General features: G+C 37.2%; 1 protein-coding gene across 3 annotated transcripts; it reads left to right on the plus strand.

Moving 5' to 3' along the window:
* Window positions 1-45: 45 nt before the first annotated feature.
* LOC126924006 (protein unc-80 homolog) lies at window positions 46-24,172 on the plus strand. Of its 3 annotated transcripts, none has more exons than XM_050737992.1 (52): window positions 46-362; window positions 458-542; window positions 661-763; window positions 1,107-1,155; window positions 2,326-2,352; window positions 3,091-3,111; window positions 3,256-3,401; window positions 3,493-3,640; window positions 3,709-3,940; window positions 4,017-4,102; window positions 4,170-4,253; window positions 4,326-4,376; window positions 4,519-4,649; window positions 4,729-4,983; window positions 5,049-5,224; window positions 5,294-5,457; window positions 5,528-5,670; window positions 6,918-6,947; window positions 8,157-8,286; window positions 8,427-8,618; window positions 8,711-8,852; window positions 8,952-9,326; window positions 9,603-10,050; window positions 10,137-10,260; window positions 10,323-10,515; window positions 10,607-10,748; window positions 10,933-11,042; window positions 11,121-11,311; window positions 11,440-11,655; window positions 11,739-11,874; window positions 11,957-12,226; window positions 12,300-12,554; window positions 12,640-13,129; window positions 13,203-13,821; window positions 13,912-14,092; window positions 14,194-14,372; window positions 14,479-14,727; window positions 14,788-15,061; window positions 15,144-15,451; window positions 15,559-15,984; window positions 16,050-16,268; window positions 16,348-16,493; window positions 16,566-16,893; window positions 17,113-17,433; window positions 17,686-17,920; window positions 17,983-18,192; window positions 18,277-18,627; window positions 18,698-18,913; window positions 19,033-19,116; window positions 21,102-21,224; window positions 22,648-22,796; window positions 23,018-24,172. In XM_050737992.1, exons 3-52 carry the CDS (start codon window positions 678-680, stop codon window positions 23,606-23,608), a joined length of 10,452 nt encoding a protein of 3,483 aa, XP_050593949.1. In that variant the 5' UTR covers window positions 46-362; window positions 458-542; window positions 661-677; the 3' UTR covers window positions 23,609-24,172. The 3 variants fall into 3 exon arrangements, with proteins under 3 accessions (XP_050593949.1, XP_050593950.1, XP_050593951.1); XM_050737993.1 differs by having other exon boundaries at window positions 8,952-9,305; XM_050737994.1 differs by lacking the exon at window positions 6,918-6,947.
* Window positions 24,173-24,256: the final 84 nt, after the last annotated feature.

Genomic DNA, 24,256 nt, shown 5'->3' on the forward strand with positions numbered 1-24,256 from the left:
ACCGGCGCATTGGATTTTCCAAGAGTAGCGCGCGCATTCTCATCCTTCCCAACAGCATTACATCCACCGTGTCTTTCAGTTACTCACGATCCTGCCGTGGTGGTGCATCCACCTTTCGGTGAGTGCATACCTGCTAACGAGAGAACGATGCAACTGTGTCACTAGGCCGTATGGCACGTGATCCTGTCCTTGCACGGTGCTGCTCTTCTTTACATCCGTGGCGACGTCAAATGATCGCGACGTATCGGGAATGCACCCCTTGAATTTTCGAGAGAACGTGCATAGTGCGTGATCTACTTCTTCCACGAAATTGTTATCGTTCTCGTTCGATTTCACCTCCCCCATTGCTCTCGACCGCAAACGTAAGTAGGTATCTACGTAGCAACGTTCCACGTCCAAATGGATGAAAAATAGATCGTTGAGATATTCAGAGAGAAATTGATTTATGGGATGACAGGGTGAGCCTAAGTGTGTTTATCGTAACACAAAAAGACCGGCTGATGTCGCTAGGAAGTGAACGGAAGGATATTTGCTATTGTCAGGTGAGACACGTGGTGTTCAGATCCTATGGTGGATTGATTACTCTCTATCGAATACCCGATAGATTTCTTTTTCCTTCCTTTGCTTCTCTGTGTAACGTAAGTGTTCAAATGATTTTAGACGTTTTCACTGAAAACATGCATAAACGTCGGTCCGTCGATGGGAATGTTCAGGAACAGGCTTTGCCCATTCCAGTTCAGATGTTCCTTTGGCGACAATTGAGGTACAATATTCTTCTACGTAAATCGATCTAATTTATCGATGATGAATTTTCTCTCGTTCGAAAGAAATTAATGAATCTCAATAGCACTAACAACGATGTCCGATATTTCTTGGAAAAGATACGTAGTTAAAATGCGTTTTGATAAGTCAGAAGCTTTTATCGAGCAATGCATCCTTTAAATTATTGCGTAGCACGTAAAAATTATGTAAAGACGTAAAGTATTATGCAGATCGTATATTCTTATTTGTGCAAGAGTTATTAATTTTTGTCATTCATTTGCAACGTATAGTACACTATATCGTATATTTAATAAATACAATATACTATAATTTGCATATTACAGGCCATTCATACGTGCGAAACTTGGCAAACTTCACGAAGCATCTTGCACGGTAAAAATTCATACCTTCGCTTTTATACATGTCCTTTCTATAAGTTGTTGAAGAAAGCAAACGATATAAACGGGTATATATATGCCAGCGAATGTGTGTGTGTGTCTGTGCGTGTACGTGTGTGTGTATGCATGTGTGTATAAAACGAACATTACAAAAGAATTACGATGTTTAAGAATTTTGTTTGTGAATTCATTTTAAAGCAAGAAATTCCAAGAAATTTTATATGATTCGTATGATTACAATGTCTTAGGACACGAGACACGATGTTTCTGACATATTCGTCCACAGATTCGAATGAAAGAACTTTCAACTTGTAGATATGCTTCTGCTCCATTATCAAAGGGGGAAACGAAACATTGTTTTATCCGAATTTTTGCTTTCGTGATTGTCCTCGATAAATTTGTTGTGCTTTTTGTTAGAGGTTTGCCTTGTGTGTACAGAGAAGATGAAATTTTAATAAATTTGAATTCTTTTTTCTTTATTCCAATGTAATTTTGCAAATACAAAGTTAATATAAAGGTTAGTATATTTCTAAAGTCGTACTAATCAAAGTTCAGACAGCCAGAAAATAGGTTCTATGAGATTACCATTACAAATTTATCCCGATAACAAATATATGAATAATAATATATTCAAACGAATGAAATCGCTTTTTATATCTGACTCGTTATACAGAAATTTTTAACTTGAGATTAGTAATAAAAGGAGGATTTCTTACATGAATATTCATTATATTGATAAAACGTTTGTATTCACTGTCTTTATCATGTATCTCTTTGCAATTTAAAATATTTCTAATCAAAAGCAAGAATTACACGCGAAATAAATAAACTCGTACCAACTTGCTGCAAAATATTTTAAACGAAGAAATAATTATTAACTGTAATCTAAATAACTAATTTGCGCTATGTTGCCCAAAAGATTTTATACAAGCTTTTTTGCACTCATGGAATCCGAAGCTTTGATATTATAGATTAAATAAATCATTACAACGAAAAAATATATAAATACGAAATTAAAGTTATGGAAGAATATCGCAGGATTTCATGCTGTGCAAAATCCTTATCAACCATATCCTGTCAGCCTTTTGTTTTCCAATACCTATCCGACTACCTGCACTAACAATGTAACCTCCTCCACGCTGCCGCCTCCACGTGTCACCTGCAGTTCTGTCAACACGCGCCAGGCCATCATGTAAGTTCGCTAAGCCTGATACCTGCCTGCTCCCATGTTTGCCAACCTATTTGTGCAATTATGTACTCTCTAATTATTCTGGTTCAATTACTAGAGAAAATTTACTATTTATAAAAACTATACTATCTATTTATTCCTTTATTGCATGTCTCTTTACAATAAATACGAATGTTTGCTTTATTCGCAATACCAAATAGCTTTTTCAATATTTAGTCCAATTATCTCTGTTATACATTGTTGCGCACATTATTTTTTAGCTCAACTTCAAACTATATTTTGTATATATTGTAATATTACCTTCCTTACGCCTGCGGTTACTATCAAAATCAAGTGGACGTAGTCTCAAATTAATAAACTAATTGGTACATCGTAAGCTGATACGCTTCGTTATTTTTGTCAAGGCGTTTTGATATGAAAATTTTAATATCGATTGTCGTGAAATTTTTATATTTTCTCAATAACACGCGTTCAGTGACGAGTAGTGGATTTGTATAGTAGAAAAGATACCTCTCTTGGGGAGCTGTAAGCACTGACTTTTCTGAATGACACACATATCATTTTGTTACTTATGTGATGCAATGACGTACAATTTTTAATTTGCATCATCTACTTTGCTTGTTGTATTCTTTTCGTCTTATTCATTCTTCTTATTGTTTTACGATTTTTCAAACTTTTTTGCAATGTGTTCAAAGGAATAAGCTATTAATCATGATCGTATGTTTCTTAATGCGTATGTAGGAGACCAAGGAAGCTTGTACGGTTGGTATTTCACTATAATATTTTCCATTGAAGATATTAAATTTTGACTCTTCTTAAATATCGTCTTACACGTCTTCTGTAATTTAATTACTCGATGTCCAAACCATCAAATTTTCTAAACGACTTTTAAATGATCGTTGATAGTCTCTGGAGAAGGTGTTAGTTCAGAATCTTCACAATGATTTAACACCCTCTTTGAGTCTGATACTGGGCACTGTGCCACGATGGCGTTTGATCCAAACCGCTCTTCCCTACATTCTCCATGCCACGGCCAATCTCTTGCACAATAGGTGAGTCGCCTACCTTTATGCTTCCTTTTTCAACAATTTTATCTAGCTTTTGCATTCCATTTTACGAGAATCGTTTTGATTAACCACAAAGGAAGGATTTTCAAACCCTTGGAGCCATGGAAACAACTCTTCTTTACATTCTGCATTGGATACTTCTCGACGCTGCCGAAGAATGTGCAGAGACAGATGCCGACCCAGGAAATCCCTTTTACTATTTATTTTCTATACCTACCATGAGCGTAAGTGATTTGCATTGAACGAAAGAAAATAATAATTTAATAGTCTCTCATATTTTTTCTTCTTACAGCTGTTCGTCTATCTTTTTGCACCGCTGTGTAATCATCTGAAAGATATTGACTTTAAAGCAAATTTACGTTTGGAAAATGGTTTGAAAATATGGTCGGCTATGTACGAATGTCGTCACCCAGATACACCTTGCTTCACTACCCACTGTCGAATTAAACCACAGGCTTTATGGAGTCGTTCTTTCAAATATTACAAGCAACATCAAATGTCAGATGATGTGTTTGTCGGAGGAAGTGAGTGAACAACATAACGTAACAATATATATTCAACAATAATTCAATAATATATATTATTGAAAATATTTCTTAGATGTGGAAAGTCCACCGAGTCAATCTGTTAGTGCGTTTTCTGATCAAAGTGCAGACAAGGCTTCAACGAAACAGTCGAACGATGATGTAAGTATTATATAAAACATTGTCTTAGAATCAAAATTATGATAATTATGATTTGTATTATTTTCAGAACATTTGGGTATCGTCGCCAAAGGACACTGTTTTTCCAGAAACGATCCCCGAGGAGAGCTCTGGTGCCGAGGATGAACACGTAGTGAGTATCTAGAATAAGCAGCTTCCTCTTAATTTCACTTTGATCGATAAAATAATAGAACGAACGTATCAGGTGATCTTCAGATTACCGTCCCTCAGCGAATCGGAAAAAGCACTAGACGGGGTAAGAAATATTTCGAATTCTATTGTTTCAGTAAAATGCTAATTATTCGGACACAATAATATCAGTCCTCTGGTATTGAAAACTTATAGTAGTTACCATGTCGATGTACACGAAATACACGATTCGTGTATTATTATTTCAGGGAGAAGCCAGTATCTTTCATGTAGCTATGGGCAGGACAACTGGTTTCTCAAAGTTAACGATAGAACAGGTTACAGCAATTTCGGCATTGGATACTTGCAGACAATACCAGGAGAGATCGACGATCACAGGGTTAGACAATTTTTATAAATAGGTTCATTATCATTGAAGTTTCGCTATGGTATGACGTAATAGAGGATTCATCTTTTAGAGATACGGAGAAAGAAAAAGAGGATCAGCCTCATAAAACAGAAAAAGAAGCGCAAGACACGTCGAAAATGAAAGGTTCTGTGGAGCAACGTGGTCCTACCGATTCAAGCGGTGTAGGGTTAACAAGTAGTTGCGCTGCTATCGATGGAGACGTTCGAGCCGCTACTTTCCTCGATGTAGCTGTGCTTAGGTGCCTTTTTGTTCCTCAATGGCAGGAAGAAGGTGTATATTGGGCTCTACAATTTTTATACTATAGGTAATTATTTATCGAAGCGCTTTGCATATTTAGAATTATATTATATAAAAGAATTGTCTATACAGATTACGTATGATGAACGAAGAAACATCAGTACAACAGATGCCACGTCGCCGTAGTAATTCTTTACCCATACCTAAGATAGAAGTGTCGATTTATCAAAGTCCGGAGAGTAAAAAGAAAGATGTATCGAAGGATTTTATGGAAGTACCAGAAGTTCGAGACGTCACCTTGTTAACTGGTACATGGAAATGTTTCTTAGCTTTCTTCTGAAACTTCGAACCTTGTGCTTCTGTTTCACCTATCACAGGTCACGATGGTGATACGAGTCATACGAGACGAGCCAGCGAGAAATCAAAGAAAAGAATGAAAATGGCTGACCTCAAAGCATTTGTCGAAACAAAGTTGTTGTCGAAATCTGAAAAAGCGCTTGAAAAAATTGGTCAAGATGATTCGAAAATGCTATTCGATCAGGTAAGAAATTAAACAAAATTCTCAATCATGGATTATCTAAGACAATAATAGCAATCGATCTTATTTCCAGGACAGCCATAGAAGCCTCGACACGGGGGATGATAATTTAACAAGACCTACTTCGGCAGCGTCGAAAATCTTTGAAGCGAAGGACATTGATCGTATGAAACATCCAACGAATTTAGTAAAAGGAAAAAGCATGCCAAGTTTAAGGTACGCAGTACGAGTTGCAAGTAAAACTAGACATATATCGAAATATTCAGTTTTACAAAACTTCTTCACTTTGACAATAAGTTTTTCTTCTTGTTCATTCGTACTCACATACATCGATATTCAATTATATATTTTATAGCATAATATCGCAGTTTCAAATTTCTTACGAATCTTCGACTCAGCATTTTTAATTAATTTCAACTTTCCACCTAGTAATTTATATGTATGTGCGTACGTATGAATTTTTAGTTATGTTGTCAGTAATTTAAGCAATCAAATTCAACAACTATTTTATGCTACAAGGAACAAACATTTTTTAGATAAATAATTGTTCTCTTTGAACGTAGATTATAATCAGTGTTGGGTAGCATATCGTGTACATATTGACCTCTAATATCAATTCTACACAAAAATGGCATCTATCTTTTAACTAGTTGCTAAAAGTTCACTGTCTAGACACATTTTACTTACCTATCATATATTTATCGGACTTGTAGATCTACAGTAGAAGCATTAATTTATCGATATAGATATTGATATTTTAGATAGATGCCAGTTTTATTTTTTATTTACAATAGTTTTTAATACTTGTAGGCGAAGTAATGTATTACGCTCATTTTCATTATTTCTTGCAATTATTACTAGCACGATCATAAATCATAATAGAATTAGAATAAATTAGCAGTTTATTAATTTTATATTTATTATTATCGTCGATATAGATATTATTGTTATATAATATTTCATCCTCCAAGCGTACTTTGAAATTTAATTATCAGGCATCTCTTTTTCTAATTTCTAATAAGATTTTCGATTAAAACATTTCCTTAGAAAGTTTTAAATGCATCCTTTTTTAACTTGTACTTCAGCAGCTATTAGCAAGCCATAGATCGCAGAAAGAAAAGTTCATTTTTTACCCAACACTGACAACTATTTTTCAGCTATACCTAAATTCTTATAGATAATCCCAAAACTATGTTATTCTAATGAATACGCAGATTCTTCACGATGGTACAAATCGAAAAATCATTACGCAGGATATTAAAAAATTCAGTTCAAAGAAAAGGCTCTACGAAACTTCGATTTTTACCCGTATAAAGAGTTTGCCTACTTTCATTCGTAACACAGTTTTGTTCATTCTGCATAATTTGATAAGTCCTTGGTTAAAACTTATGCGTAATGTGTTTCTCTGTGTGTCTCTCTCTTCTCTCTCTCGTTCGCCTTTTCACCCCTGAACTCGTACTCAGCTGCTTGATTAACGAGCTGACCGCGGGAGGGTAAGTCATCAACGTCACTCGGAGGAAGTTCCGTACTGCAGCTCGGTTTACACGCTTCTTTTACGAGCTTCCTGCTTCCGGTAGGGCGCACAATTATCCTTTAAACACACACCACGCCCTAGCCGCCTCGGCACGTTAGCCAGAAACAACGGATACCGTAAACACGCCGTTTCTCGCGCTTATTTTTCAAACTAATCCCTCATAAGGATCAACAATTACGATATTAAGAATCACCGATCGATCGTATGGATCTTACGCCAACTTGCTGGCTGCAATTTACTACGATACTTGATTGCTAGCCACGTTTAAACATTAATGTCAGTAAATAAATAACTTTTAGCGTGGAACTTTACAATATGAATAGGTACGGGTCGTACATTTTAATTAAGCGCGTTTCAATCGAATATATTCCAATTACATTAATGTGTAAAATAATCAACGCTTTGTACAACAATTCGTTCGAAATCGCCTTTATCTATTTTATAACTTTTTTAATTGCATGACTAAAGATCGTTCACAATCTTTTCACTCTTGAGTTTGTAGTCCTATTTTGTTTTATACGCGTAGAATTTTGCCAAAATTTTGTTCACTGATTACAGAATATTCTACATACGACGTTCACTGTTGAATCTAGAATAGGTTCATCAGTGGCTTAGATTTGTTGAACTATCTATTCTATTTGTTACTAGAAATTGTGCAAGTGTATATGTTTCGGACCATATAACATAGCTGGAGATTCAATTTGCGATACAACCGGCAAGAAGATATATACATATACATTTTCTACATATATCATTAATACGATTCTCTATCAAATTAAATTTTAACCAGAAAACTTGTATTTCGTACCTTCAAATCTTTATTTCGCAGAAGTTATTCTTCTCACCGGCTGTATCACGAGTCCCATTGCACATTCTACACAAAGGTACGATCTTTCCCTTGGCAAATTACTCCATATTCTTCTATCACATATATTTAAGTCACAAAAGTATTCAATTTCACAATATCAAGATCGGGAAAACGTACACAGTAAAATATGGTTAAGGAACACATCGAGCATGCAACGTGGAATGGCAAACGCACTGAAGTAGATAAGAACCTTAGAGGTCAGACCGTAGTGCTTGGCTAGGACTCACAGTGTCCGATGGCATGGAGAGAGTCGATAGAAATATCTACTATGTCCGGTTTCTGATGAGTCGTATTTTGTAGGTACGTCGGTGATACTCGTATCGAGAGGAAACAAAGTCGATTTTATAGTCAATCGTACACCGCACCGAACCCTATCATCACTGTCACAGAACACACGCCTACTCCATCTCCAGATTACATGAAACGACAGGTAAGAAACATTATAGCTTACATTAAATTTGTATAATTATAGCGATGGCAAATAAGGCCTTCTTATTACTATTATTTCATTGTTTCTGTAGTTTGTACCAAATTATAATTACATAGATATTATTATGGTGTCCTTTATAGGGTTCAATCGATAGTCAATTAGATGCTATCAGTATGCACGGTAGCCGTTTAGATTTCGAAAGGAAACCCAGTCTTACACGGTCGCAGACAGATTCTAATATTACTTATGCCAGCGACGAAATACCGGAAGCACCTGGCTCCTGTTGTTACATCACCAAAGAAGGCGATATCGATCTGCAAGTTGTTTTAAAAGTTGGTACTGTTTTATTACACAGCATAGTTTTGTTTTGATCTAACGTATTTTGCAAGGATTACTACTAATCGCATTTTTAATTTTTTACTAGGCCGTACATTCAGTCGCCTTGAGGGATAGCAATTGTTGCACCTTACGAGTGTGTGAAAATATATTAAATTTAGTGGAGCTTTTAATAGATATGGGAGTGATGAAGCAGTGTCTTCGTGACGAAATTACGGGTAGCATAGCTGGTGAATACAAAATGTCTCGTAGTATACGTACATTATATTTACATAAGCCTTTTTACCATCTTTTATATTATTTCATTTCTTCATCGAATACTTTGCCAGAATCCGCAACGGCAGCCGAAAAAACGGAAAGCGGAAAAAAGAAAGATTCTCCCGAGAACGAGCAAGAATACCGACAAGATCTTTCGGAGGAGTCCAAATTTTCATCTCACAATCTTTTGATGAATTGCGTGATCAGAGTACTGAAGCATTTAGGCTGTCCACACGGCTGCTCGGAGAGAATACGCGGACCGCAGACGGATTTCTGTCGATCTCAGGGACAAACGATTCTCAGCAAATTGCATCGAGCCAGTTCGAAGCAATTTTCTCGGTTCCTGAGAACAATGGTGCGGGAACAACCGATATCGGAGATTTTGGAATTCTTTCATGCATTCGTTGGATTCTGCGTGGATCCAAGTTCGTTATTATCTCCACTTAGTGAGTAAATCGAGAGGAACGAACAATGGCACGGTGCACGCTTTCGACATTTCATTCCGTTGCAAAAATGCTTATAAAATGCCGACTATAATTGGCGTGAAGCTCGAAATTAATTTTCAAACGCAATTAAAAAAGATTCGTCGTGTCCTCGATGTTGCAATATTTTTGCAATATTTTATATACGCATTGTATTGATTATTTTGTTACTCTTGATTTTCAATATTAGCAAGAATTTAACTCGATAGAAGAGACTTAGGATACTTTTGTGGTTGGTAGATCAGAAACGAGGATGCAGCAAATCACCAGAAATCGGCTCGCAGGGAGGATACGCGACGAATTTTGGCGCTAATTTTATGGGAAATACCGGAGCTGGTGGTGGTACTGGTAATTCCTCTGCGACAGCTGCTACCGGTACCGTGGCTGCAACAACTACCGGAACTGCAGCAGGATCCTATGGGCTTAGTAGTCACGGTGCTCGTGGCATAGAAAGCCACATTTTCAATTATGTTTTCAAAGCCTTAGTTACGCGATTCATAAAATCGATAAAGGAGTTAAAGTCGCAAGAAAACGTAAGTTTGTACTGCGATCTTCGGCAATTTATGTCATACGTTAAAGAAGCCCACGGAGGTGCTTTTCGCCGTGTCGCCCTAAGTGGAATCTTAGACTCTGCCGATCGACCTAATAAGCGATGTAACAGCAATGTTCAAACTACCCGTGTTATTAGGTAAAGAAAGCTGCAAGATATTTTCTAAAGCACGTGGAAAGAGATTAAAAAAATAATACGAAATGAAAATGTGTAAACACTTTCAGGCATATACATCAATCTGATTTGGAGGAACACGCAGATATCGGCGGGGATACTTGTTACACCGTGGACGATAGAGGTACCAGGAAATTTCTTTTCAAAAAACGGAGTACATCTTCAACTTGCGCAGTATGTACATCGAATTAAATATATTATTATGTCATCACTGATTCTTCATTTTGATAATGTAGTTTACATTTATGCAGAGTCTTCTTGAAACGGAACTAAGCGAAGAGAATGCAAAGATTAGTCAAAGTCCTCTGGGAAATTTGAGGAAAAAGCATCACATACTTACTCCACGACAAAGCGAACGTAATTTAGGAATAGAATCGTTAAGTTCTGGGAAAATTCGAAAATCTACTCGCTTTCAAATCGGTGGCATAGGTAGAAATTATTAAAGTTTCTAATTTCTGCTATTAATAAAGCGATAAAAACCGACTATGTACAAAATTATTATGAGCATATAAAATTTCAGTCAATTGGTTTCGAAGGGAATATGGTAGAACTGATTCTACCGATAGTCACGAAAGTAGCGAATCTCCAACGGACGGTAATTTCGTTAGGCAATCCAGTTTTCATTATGGTCATCATCGTAGTGGATCTAGGTCTGGACGTGGGTGAGTCCGTTTCCATAAAGAACTACAAACTCGATTAGATTCTTATAGAAAATTTCTTTCTACGTACATACGTATACAGAATACTTCAGAACTAGAGATATATAACACAGGAAATACTATGCTTAAAGCTTTTAATATAAAATCTTAAAGTTTCATTGTAATTACAAACATTCTATTTACATAGCGTTGGCCTGACTTTGCAAAAAGCAAAACGTCGAATGGAAGATCAGTTGAATAAAATTGGTTTCGGAAAGAGCAAGAAAAAGGAAAGTCTAGAAGAGGTACCAGGAAGCTGTAAGTGATCGACAGATTGTTCCGTAATTTTCTGTCCTGTTTTCAAATTTACCTAAAATACGATTGTACTGCAAATAGATTTCAGCAGAAGGAATTCTATGGAATTTGGCGAAGCTTCCAGGGAATCTGAATTCGTAGTGTTGAAAGAGAGAAGGCTGGTACCCCGTAATGCCGTCTACGATGGAATGCTAAGATTCTCATTCTTATTGGAGACATGCCAACCGGGTTCGGTTCCTGATCACTATCTTATGGCGGCAATCTTAGATCTTGTAAAAATATTTTATTTTTTACAATATTAAATCAATCTCAAACTTTAATCGTCGAAGAAATCGCTGATTTTTTATATATTCGAAGTAATTAGCATTAAGGAAATCGCCATATATGTATTTTTCTGTAGCCTTATGCCCCAGTGGTCGCACGAGCTTCTTTGTTATTGGAATGTGCCCATTTTGTTCATCAATGTAACAAAGGGCAATGGCCAACCTGGATGAAAGTAAACTCTCCTCTGTTTCGTCCGTCGGTTCCCATTAATAATCGAAATGCATCTACAGTGCTGTCCAAAATTCACATATTGCAACGTACTGCTGGAAAATTATTTTATCAATGGGCAGAGGTACCTGATAAGTATTGATATTCACACAGAAGAAACGCATCTTTATGAAGAAGAATACATTCGATAATACGCGTGTTTAACAGGCTATTGGAACAAGATTAGAAGAATTACTGCTGGAAGATAAGCAAAACGCCGATCAAATGATCGCAATTGTATCTGATGAAAATAAACAAAGAGATTTAATTATCGAAGACGAAGAGGAAGATTTCCTCGACGAAGGTAATTTTATACATAATCTTAAGATACAATTGCAAAAGAACTAACTTGGATAAGTAAGGAGAGATGTTCATCGTTGTTTCAGCTAGCATAAATGGCTATGGATCTCAATGTCCAATGGCGTTACGCCTTACAGCCTGTATTCTACTCCTGGAAGTGACGGCGTTTCTAAGAGAAACTTACCAAACTTTGCCAAAATTTAATAAACTTTTAACAAAAGAACGACCACCACCTTGGGAAAGAATGTACAGCAGGGAGGCAAATCGACGATGGAGCATGGCACTTTCTTCGATGGGTCATTCCCAAACGTCGGCTCAAAGTCTTCAATCGATCGTAGGTGATCGTGAAGTAGCTCGTAAGTACTACAAAATCCTGTCTTATTTATGCTTCGTTTCCTTTAATTTAACTCCTCGTAATTATATTTTAAGCGGAACGCAAGATCAGTTTCGTGCTTTACGAACCTGATAATGAGTCAGAAGGTAGTAGTAAATCAACTGTTACTATCCAAGGAGAGGATTTTCAAGGTACTGAGAAAGACAAGGCCAAACGAGTGCAGCCACCTCAAAGTCGACCGTTTCTCCTTCGTCGTGGGACGGCGGAAAATGCAACTGGTTCGTTTAAAAAGCGAAGTTTGAAACTCAGACGTAGTACCAAAGAAGGCAAAGATACGGAATGTGAGGCTTGTAAGTATACTCTGAAAATATGTTCTAATCCCTATAAATCCGGGTGTGTTCGATAAAAATATTAATATTATCGTATCTTCGTTAGATACGGTAAAACGGGCAGATTCGATACAGTCGAAGAGAAAAGTGAGTTCACTGTCAGATAAAAGCGACACCTCCGAGCCTGGTTTCGGAGGTGAAGTCAGCGGAGAAGAATCTCCGGGAATTCCCGTCGACGATCAACTACCGGAGAGTCCCAGCGACAGCAACGAAACGGACGAGACGAATAAAAATTTCCCGTGGATGAAAGTCTTGATACAGTTCACCAATTCGTTCAACTTTTATTGCTCTCATCAGAACTTTTGTCATCCGTATTGCCACCGGCGGCAAATGCGGGCGTGTAGCAGATTAATGAAGTCTATAAGGAAAATTTATGGAGAAGAATTTGGGATCCTCAACGGTACAGGAATGTTTGACTTCGATACCGATAAAAAGGAAGCGAGTAAAAAGGAGAAACGCAGCCGGAAGGTTTCGGAACAAGCGAGTACTCAAGTGTCGCCTGTGCGTAGAAAGGATAGCGTAGGGAAAAAATACAAGTAATTCTTATACTATTTTCTATACAGAAATACAATTAAGCATGAAATCCAAGTGTTTCTATTTGTTAAACAGGATTGAGAAGAACATGGATGGATCTCAGTCGGGTAGACTGGCTCAACGAGATTCGTCGAAGGATTTGGCTGACCAAGATTCAGAGAAAGGGAAAGAATCTTCGAAAAAGCGTGCAGATCCTGATAGAGAAAATTCACCGATTCTGAAATATCTAAGAACTCAAGTGAAGGACATATTTCATGCACCGCTGGCTACTTTGGTGAAAGGCGCGGTAGTAATGACCGAGGAATTATTCGTGGACGTTCTACCCGTTGCGTGGGAACTTTTGTTAGAATCGAACCAAGAAGTTGCAGCTTCCGCCGCATCGCTTTTCATAGTCGGGGCTGTGCGAGCTCCTAATCAAGCCAGCGAATTGATGCACCATGGTCTTCAGCATAGTAGCACGAGCGTACGAATAAACGCGATACTAAGGTTTCAAGTATTATGGAAGCTACGGTATCAAGTTTGGCCACGTATGGAAGAAAACGCTCACCTCACGTTCAAGGTTCCTCCACCTGGCATAGAATTCACGTTACCCTCGCCAAAAATCGGTATCGAGTCATTGCCCGTCGTGGATCCACCTTGGATGCCACAAGTAAAAACAAAGGTGGAGGAAGTGACTATTAACCAGGAACATCATGTAAGCCTGAAATAAGCGTTGAAATTGTAGAACACCTTAGAATTAGAATTTTCAGTAGATTAAGTAGAATTTACTACAACTATTACTTAGAGGTCCCTGGTGACGGCAACGAAAACTCGTAAGAAGCAACAAACTGAACTCATAAAAAGGGCTTTGCAGGCACAAGACGACAAGAAACGCGAAGAAAGGGAAAACTTTTTGATCACTACCATACCGATTACCGTGCAAGCAGCATACGAGCCCAGCCCTGTTGGGGATGATCATGACGAAGGTAATACCAAGTACTTTCTCTAACCCCCGGGACTCGGTCAACGCGATAAACGATCGCACTGAATTCCCGTCCTTACATTTAAAAATCCCATATCTCTGTAGGAAATGTTGGGGACGAAGATGGTGGCGAAACTATACAAAGAAACACGTCTCATCATGGCCAATCTGCACCTTCGTTATTCCCTTCTTCCTTATGCTCTGCGATCGTACAAATAATTCATCTACTTGACGATGCCGCCGTTTCAGACGATGGAAGCGCTGTTTACGAAGTTGCATATCAAGTAAGCAATAATTCACCATTCGATTAGTCGGACAAATATTTGTGTATATTGTCGACAAATATTTTTAATTAAAAAATATGGGACTATATTTTTAATTTTACTATAGGTAATCTGGAATTGTTTGGTAGAAGATAGCGCACTATTCTTGCGTTACGTTTTGGAACGTCTAACCAGAGAGAAGCAGGAATTGATGTTTAAAATCTTGCGACATCTTATTCGGTTTGTGCCGAAGCTCCCTCAACAGGCTGCTTTTGCTTTGTATAATTACATCATTGGATATGTTATGTTTTATGTACGTTCTCCGCACGAAGAAGGACAAAAATTGATTGGAACGGCACTTTCGATTCTATGGATGGTAAGTAAATTTAAATTAAAATTCGAATCGAGAAGCTCTAAGAACTTTTGTTCTTTACAGGTTGTGCATAGCGTTCACGGAATAATGTTCAAAGATTTGAAGCAAATATTACGGAAGGAACAATGTGATGCTTCGATTTTGTTAACCGCAAACGTCCCATCCGCAAAAAGAATCGTAGTTCACGGTCCTCAAGATCCAGACGCAGGAGGAATTCCCTCGCAGTTTCCGGTGCAGGAGGACACGCAATTTTGCCAGATACTGCAAGAATCTTTGGACTTTTTCAGTATCGAGGAATCGAAACAACGAGAGTATTTCCTTGTTGACTACAAAACACGTTTGTACTAATCACATCTTTCTATAATTCTACCTCGTGATTTACGATTATTTTCGTCACGCGATTACGATTTACGTTCCAGATCAAATTCGCAATCCGTCGTCGTACGTTCGAGATTACTATTTCTTTAAAGGTAGATCGCAATTTTCGGAAATCGAATTGGTTCACATGAAACCAGAGGACGCGTTCAACGCTTTGCAACGTCAAGAACTTGTTCACAAGTTCGTCGAAATTGGCAAAGTCTTGTTAACGTGGGCCATCTTGAAAAACGTCGACATGGTGGTCCAAAGAGTGGTCTTTCTTCACGAAGAACTAATGAAGCTACCTTCTTTCCCAAGAAGAGCACTGGAGGCGGATTTGGACTTGTACAAAGGCGGTGAGATTGGCAGAGTAAGTAAAGTTCTATTCTACTGCATTCGATGATACAGTCTGTATATACAATGTACATGCGTACATCACGGCAGAATTGTATGGATTATAATTATTTGTTTCGTCAGGAGCTTCTGGGTCTAGACGTGATGCACAAATTTATGTGGGTCAAGCTGATTGCCAGGATGTTCGAAGCGATGGCAGGAAATTTTGCTTATTCAGGGGATATTCATCTGTTTCTAAACGTTTTAAACGGTGCATTGATTCTGCACAGCGAAGATTCCTGCATTTTGCGTTACGTCATAGCTACGTACATTAACGCCGCGCATAATTTCAAGAATATCTTTTCAACGAATGGCTATTTGCTAATTATGCCAACGTTGTTGCAATTGTATTCGACTCATCAGACGAATAAATTGGTAACAACTACCGTAGAGTACGCTGTTAAACAGTTTTATCTCATGAATCGAAAGCCGTTCATTCTTCAAATGTTTGGGAGCGTTTCCACCATATTGGACACGGATGAGACCAGCATTCATGGAGAAGCGCACAAGGTATATCGTACAATATCGTATAATACGGCCATTATATTCGTCTAATTTTTAAAAATTGTTTAAAGGTTCCCTCGGCGTGTCTATTTAATTTATTATTGAGTCTGGAAACTCCATCACCGGATCCTTTGCACATAGATGAATTGGTTAAAGAAGAAAAACCTTTAAAAGCTATCGATTTTTGTTATCACGATGAGAACGAAATGGTTACCGTATTAGATTGCATATCTCTTTGCGTGATGGTAATAGCTTACGCTCCTGATTCCGTGAGGGGTCAGCAAATGCTGGTGAGGCAAATTTAACTAGCTGTATTTAAAAAATATATGTTCCGTAAATATCCACGATTAACCTTCTCTAATTTAACAGACCATATTGGAAGCGATACTGCCTTGTTACGTTCAACAGATACAATCTCCGACTTACAACAAAGAAGGAAAAACCGAGAAAGAAATAATACATCAATTGGCCATAGCTGTGAAGACCTTGGTGAATAATTCCGAAGCACTGACAAAGTAAACTTCGATTTTCGATCAAAAGTTTTAGTTTTTAAGTATACATATATCGATGCATCGAATTGTTTTCAGATATTACAACGGACCGCAAAAGTCGAGCCCTGAACACAAGGGTTCTAGTCAAAGAAATTATGGCAAGGGTCCGTATTCGCCTGGTTTTGACTTCGAGGATGAAAGTCAGTCTATCAAGTACATAGAACATTCTAGAGTGCGAATCTTCTACGATCGAGACAACGACGATGCCGAAAATTGTCATAAAAATGAGTTTCGAGGACCACGCGATATGCTATTGAACATGGTAGGAGACTTTGTGGCTCGTTGCTCGGCTCGTTTGGTAGAATTGAATAAGAAATCTCAGGATGGCAAGACGATCGAATTGCTGGACTCCAAATGCCATATAGTAAGTATTTCGTTCGCGTTTCTACGTTTTACCAATGTTCTATGCGTACGTTATTTTCTGATAGAATAAAAATCCAGCTTTGTAACTAAAATCTTCATTAATTAGTCTTTCAGCTATTTGGTAACTTATTTATTCCATTTCTGTAGAATTTTTCATGTTTGTTATTAACGTAAGAACCATATGACAAAATGAAATTGTAATGTAATGGTTCGTTAATAGCGATTGGCGGACATCGCGCATAGCCTGTTAAAAATATCTCCATACGATGCGACTACGATGGGTTGTCTCGGCTTAAGAAGATACATGAACGATATTTTACCTTCGACCGATTGGTCCAGCGACGATATGAGGCCTGCACTGACAAATATTTTAAGAAGGCTAGACAAAACGTTTAGCAAAATACATAAAAAAGCTTCCATCAGGGGAAGCACCGATTGGGCTGCAGCGAGCAATATTTTGAAAGGAGTTTACGAAACATTGGCCAAATGTCCTTACATCGCCCATTTCGCGTATTTAAAGGCATTACTAACCACTTGTCAGGTATCGTAATTATTTTTATCTTTATAAATATATTAAAAATAAATTCTAAGTCGAATATTTGTCACAAATCAAAGTGGGTAATGATAGATAACATCGTCATTGAAGTGTAGTTCATTTACATATTTAAGTGATTATTACATAATTAAGTGATTTATGCCTTGCGAACTTAGGTACTGAAGAATTAATAATAGTAGCGCAGCAATAATAAGGCGTTTAAAATTTTATTAATTAGAAGCTTTCATTTATCTATAGTCGTTAATCATCGGTGATACCCCGTCGGAGTATATATCAGCTTCCTCAGCCGCTTTTATGAGTAAAATACCTCCGCAACATTTTTGCTCGACGGTGCTTCGACTGATAGCACTCTACGTTATATCTCTTGGAGAAGGATATCTACACGCTATGTTTGCGACTCAGACTCGAATCGAAAACGTGCTTCTTAATTTATTAATACCGTTGTTTCTACGCGTGGGAACTGGAAGAAAAGGTAATATTTCGGTAAAATTGTCGAAAATGCCAGAGACAGGAAAAGATATTATTATGTTTCAGATGTACCAAAGTTGAGACAGTCGGATATAAATTTTGCTTTAACCGCGGTATTAAATACTTTATGGCCACCTACCACGAAGACTGTGCCAATAACTTCACAAAATATAAAGACAACGACAGACATGAGAACGGGTAGTTTAACGTTTGTAGCGAGAGATTCAAAGACTTTAACTAAAACGTCGTTAACGTTGTATCAAATTGCCTTTCTAGGTAAGCGATCGAATAATTTTTTAATAACTTTTATACCAAACATCCACGATAGTTATTTTATCTATATTCTTCGCTTTCTTGTAGCCTTAAAAATAATGACGATATGCTTTGAAACGGAACTAAAAACCGAATGGCCAAAAATTTTACGCACAATGCGTTTGTTGAACAAACGAAACGAGGCTTCCACTTATCTCTGGAACTTTATAGAATTCGTAGTAACTCATCGAACCGCTTTGTACATTCAAATGCTACCGTTTATCGTTCATAAGATCGGTCAAGCACCCATTTCGGAGCACGAAAGAAATATGCAGACCATCATACGAGCAAAGATTAGCGGCGATACTAAAACGGTACCAAAGTCGCGTGGTACTCTACTGGCCGATCTTATACATGAATTGAAGAACTTGAAAGAAGAAATAGAAGATCGGAAATTTGGTTGGTAGGACAAATTACGCGATACGGTCGGATCACTTTGATTTGTTGCCAACATAAGACTGGTTTATAGACGAAATACAACCAGAACCGAAGAAGAGTGTCCCGGACATGCATACTGCGACCGAAGGGCAATCTCGCACACAGAGACTATCGTTAATCGATCTTTTAACCGGGGATCTTGGAACCAGGGGTCACATGAATCATCAGTCAAATTCAAGTGGTACCATTAAAACAACACAACCGAGTCAAGTATCGGCGCCACCAAATGGTATACAAACTGCACGTGGTACGTTTTTATCATTTATCACGTTGCAAATTCGTTCGATAGAACTTCACAAAGAGTTTTAACAAATTTTCAGTGGTGATGGAATTAACGTTGATATTTCCATTTTATTGATATTTTAGGATCAAGTACAAGCGGAGGTTCCTCCACACTCCGTGAAGCTTGCGAAGGCATCGCCGAGCAGCAAGGGGAACAACTACCAACAGGTATTTCGTTTCTTCCGAAATTTTTAATATCAGTCCCGAATTTTAAATATTAACGGTGCGACTGCAAGCCTCTCATAAATGTTTCGCTGTTTTTCTAAGCGATTAAGAGACGTTTACCACAGTTGGATCGAGCCATTGTCTATAGGGCACTGCGAGGAAATTTGCAAAGCTCTTGTGACACCTTGTTCTTTTTGCTTCGTAAATAACGAATGCATCGTTTCATTTCGTTCCCTGATAGCGAGGCTTGCGACGAAGCGTCTAAATATTTTTCCCCTTTTTCTAATGCAAATTCTTTTGTTCCAAAGTCTAAATCTTATTACGCGTAACCACTTAACTCGATTTCCATCGCTCACACTTTTAATTTTCCATTTTCCATCGTTTGGGCCTCCCTGTTTGGTCTTATATTGATCATTGCGTTGCTTCCATTGCTAGCTAGGGGACGGAGGTAAGCGGATTCTAATAGTAAATTCTGCTACAGTCTATGATAAACGTCCTGCTGGTGTGTTTCCCCTATCACGCTTCTCCATATCTCTCGTAATTTCATCTAATCTTGCTCACTTTTTCTCCTCTTCTATATTCTTTTTGATCATATCTGTTGCTAACTATCTTTGTATTATTTCCGTGAACAGAGATTCGATCAAATTATGTGTACGATTGTAATTCGATTTGTGTACGTATGCACGTTAAAAAAGTTTATTCCTCGATGTACATTTCTGTATACGCTAGCGGACAAAGCGTTACCGAATTTCTCGTCTTCCCTTTGAAAGCAAAGTTTGAACTTGTTTACCGTGTGAATTCATCCTTATAGCATATAACGAACAAGTAATAGTAAAATGGCACTACTTTAATCCATTAATGAGTATATACACATACATGTATAGTATATATTTCGTTTAACGTGTACCCCATATATTTCGTACATCTTGTTTTTCACGTACTTTATGCGACGACATGTTCTATAACATATAAAGATCGATCGACAGAAAAGTTGAGGGTGATGTCCGAGCCTTATAGGTATAAGATTCGATCATTGCCCGCTACTATTCATACCGAATCAGCAAACAATTTGACGAGCTTGATTTCATGAAACCTTAATCGGGGGAAGAGTATTTATTATGAAAGATATAAAAATCTCATTTTCACGGTATGTTCCACTAGATTATTCTATTATTACTGCTATTTTCCCTTTCATGTTTCTGTACACACAGCCGTAATAAATAAGTATGTATATATATATATATGTATACTTATACATATACATATAGCAGTAATTAGACAATGGTAATGTCCAACAGTTGGTATCCTATTCATTGTTGCATAGTTGTATTTCATTATAACGTAGTTGCTTCGACTTTCTCGTTTGCTTTCCTCTCCTTACCTGATCACACGATCTATCTGTAATTCGAATCTAATTCTTTCACTACAAGCTGACACAGTCAATTTGTTTATCAGATGAAAGAATGCTTATAATTCGCGTTTGCGTGGGCGTGTACGTACGCTTAAACACTTTATACAACCTTCATGTTTCTCCATCGATACTGTATTTTCCATTTTCTTTTTTTTTCTTTTTTTTTTTGCCTAGTAAGAGTCTTGCTTACATAAACGTTTAAACACAATTTCTCACAGGTCTTCCATAATCGAAGCAACCTCGTCAAGAGTCAGGGTGAAAACACGACTACTAATACATAGTACATTATACTGTTTCATATTTAACCGTTTCGTTTCAGATTTCCCGCTGATTAATTCTGTTATACAGATATCCTATTTTTCAAAACTCGTAACTTTCCATTAAATTGAAATAATTGCGCCGTGAAAGTAGATTATACTTTTCGTACGTTGTATAACACGCAATATCGAATATCGATGCTTTAGTAGAATTGAAATGATCGTAAACAATATATCAACGTAACAATAAAACTGTCACCTGGTATGTCTCATTTGTCGTCTTTCCCTTCATTCTCGACGTTAAATGTGGCATGTTTCAGATAAATCCCAACCATCTTCTACTAGCGATGAACGTAACCATGTAAAGCCTCATCCTATATTAACTCATCAAAAGGCGCCAAAACTGCGCTTTCTCTCCTCCGTAGAGTTTAGGCACTCATCAGGTAAATTTCGAGCCTGTATTATAAATAAATAAGTTATAGTTACGACAGATCACGATATTACCGAATTCGTGAAAATAGCACTAGCGATTTACACGTAAATGTGAATAATAATTATAGAAATTAATATGTGTTATACAGATAGAAACATTTATGAATCTGAATATTACAGTATCTAAATTATCAGATAATGGATGTTTACAATAAAGCTGCATTACAATGTTTAACAAACGCTATAAGAAATTCAGACATTGAGATTTCCAATAGAATTTCTACAGATCAATTTGTACATACATACATATACGTATGTATACATATATTTGCAACGTAGAAGTATAGAGATAACAGCTCAAATTGAAGTTTAACAACTTTTTGTTGCAATTTTTTATATTTTATCGAATATGCATATTGATCTAACTGAAACGTAGAATGTAGTATGATGAAGGGGTTACCATTAGAAAAGATTCGAGTTAATCCATTTCATTCGTTTCATTTATCTTTGTAAATACAACGAAATCTTCCAATGGTATAAATCATTAGCATGTTTAATTATTTTCTATTATATCTTACCGTATATCATACTTCACTTCATTATCATTTGCACGATACTTTTATCAGCTAATACAAGTAATACAAAAACACGTACCCTTCTACCATACCTGTATTAATCATATTTATCATATTTAATGATAATAGATACACTTTTAGTAACAAGATAAAATAATTAAAGTAACTATTGTGAAAAGTACACTCTATACATACGATTTTGTACACTCTCTATATCTCTATATCGTCCCTCTCTTTTCTTGTTTGATTCCTTTCTTTGCACATACATACAATTGCCAGATGCTCGCTCTTCTACAGTCCTTCCAAGCTTTCTTGTTTCAAATTATAGCGAACAAAACGTACTACAACATGAATATGCATATACAAATAAGTTACATGACTAAGCTTCTAATTGTAAAAGTACTACAGAAAAGAAAAGAATATTACTTTCTTTATCGGATATGGTTATGAGCATGACTTTCGATAAATTCACCGAATATTTTATTCCTTCTAAAGCACCTTTTAAACAGAATGTATAGTGTACAGTGTACATATGTAATGCGATGCTAAAACTCTATTCTTATATTATATGAATACATTATACGTATGAAAGACAAATACCCGAAATGCGATTAGGACTCGATATTATTCGTATTTCGATCTGTAAATTAGATAAAAAAAGGAATAATTGCTTAATAAATATTTATTCATAGTAGAGATAGTGCGATGTTGAGACAATTACATTTCATGAAACGTAATTGTTATTTGAAAAACGCTTCGGGTTACAATTTGTAGTTATGGAAGAGCAGCATGGATAGATTGTAGAATAGAGAGTAGAATATGATGCGCAAAGATAATTAATCGCGTGTTATTTTAATAGGGGAAACCGTGACGAGCCAACTCAGCCCAACCAGTCCAAACGAGGACAGTTCAGGCGAATCCCGCCCAGACAAACCTCGATTACAACGCTCTATGGGTCAAAGCAAGAAGACTTTTCGATTGCGAAAGAGTCGAAGAAGTCACGTAGAAGTAATAATATGTATACAACTGTAGAAATATCAGATATTACGGACAGTGTTAAAATATATTATGTTTAATTCGATAATCGTAACGATTCGAACGGTTTAACGATTTTAAGCACATCTTATTTGCTTTTACATAATTTTATTCGTACCGTTGATGATACAGTCGAGTTAATTTAAATATTTTAGGCACGATACTTACACAATGACTTGGAATTTAATTTTCAGACAGTGCAAGCGAAATCAGAACAAAGTAATAACGTATCGCAACCAACGACCCAGTCATCGATAATAACACCACCGATTCCAGTGATGGAACCATCGAGCTTCAGCATCCCCTCCGATTCGTCGTCGATTCGTTCAAGAAGAAGTTCGTCTATCCGACAATCGGACTGCGAAAAGGGCAGTAATTTGCTGAACGATCAGCAACAAATGCACGCTAACCTTCACCATCACCTATACCATCACCATCATCATCACCATCACCTTCACCTTCAAACATCGGATGCTTCATGGGACGAAGATACATCCAGTACGTCCGGTTATCGTGAGTCGTACAGTATGCAATTGGTGTCACTAGAAAGCAGCAACAATAACACTCGTCCAATTCAAGCACCGCCTTTAGCATCGCCAGATTTGAACGACATGCCCTCGACTAGTAGCACTACGACTCACATTTTCGAGGGAAGCTCGCCAGATTGCTCTATCAACGGAAGCGGAGGAGAGAAAACTGCATTGTTGACAGCTAGTCAAAGAACAACCTCTCAACATTCCCTATTGATGGTTTTCCCGAATCAAGACGAAGATACGTTGATCTAAGCCAATTAACGAATATAGTCGATGTATACCATGACGAGACTGATTAAAGCGTCAATAACCTCTAATTGCTAACGAGAAGTCTCACAGTACATATCCATGTGCTAGTATTATTTGCCACTTGAATCGTTCTTTCTATTTCGATTTAATGTACGATACCTTTCTTTTCCAATATGTTTAGGTGTTAATAGGAAGAGAGTACTATTTTCCGTATAAGAATAAGCGCGAATGGCACGTACCGTCGATTACCGTCAAAAAGATTGCGTTAGCAATTAAAGGTTTAGTCGAACACGACAATGTAGAGAATTTTCGTAACGTAGAACGACTGAGAATTAAGAAACTGATCTAATACGGTGTTCAGAGTTTTCAATAATGTTCTCCGTTGACCGGAAAGACCAATTAAAAATACATATGTTGAGAGCCTAGCCTCGTGGTCACGAAATATGTACTTTGTAATACTTCGACGAGCGTAGCGAAATTACGACCACGTGGATCATTAGGCCTAAATATTTGTATGCCACGACTCTGTAAAAAACGAACATTTGAAATAAAAATACTTTAAGAGAATCGCAATGAGTTTTATCTCCGTTCTTATTACAATACTGAATTTTATTCGCTTGATCTCAATCCCCAGAGTGTGATCCGTAATTT

This window comes from Bombus affinis, chromosome 14 (assembly GCF_024516045.1).
Source record: "Bombus affinis isolate iyBomAffi1 chromosome 14, iyBomAffi1.2, whole genome shotgun sequence".
NCBI classification, from domain to species: domain Eukaryota; kingdom Metazoa; phylum Arthropoda; class Insecta; order Hymenoptera; family Apidae; genus Bombus; species Bombus affinis.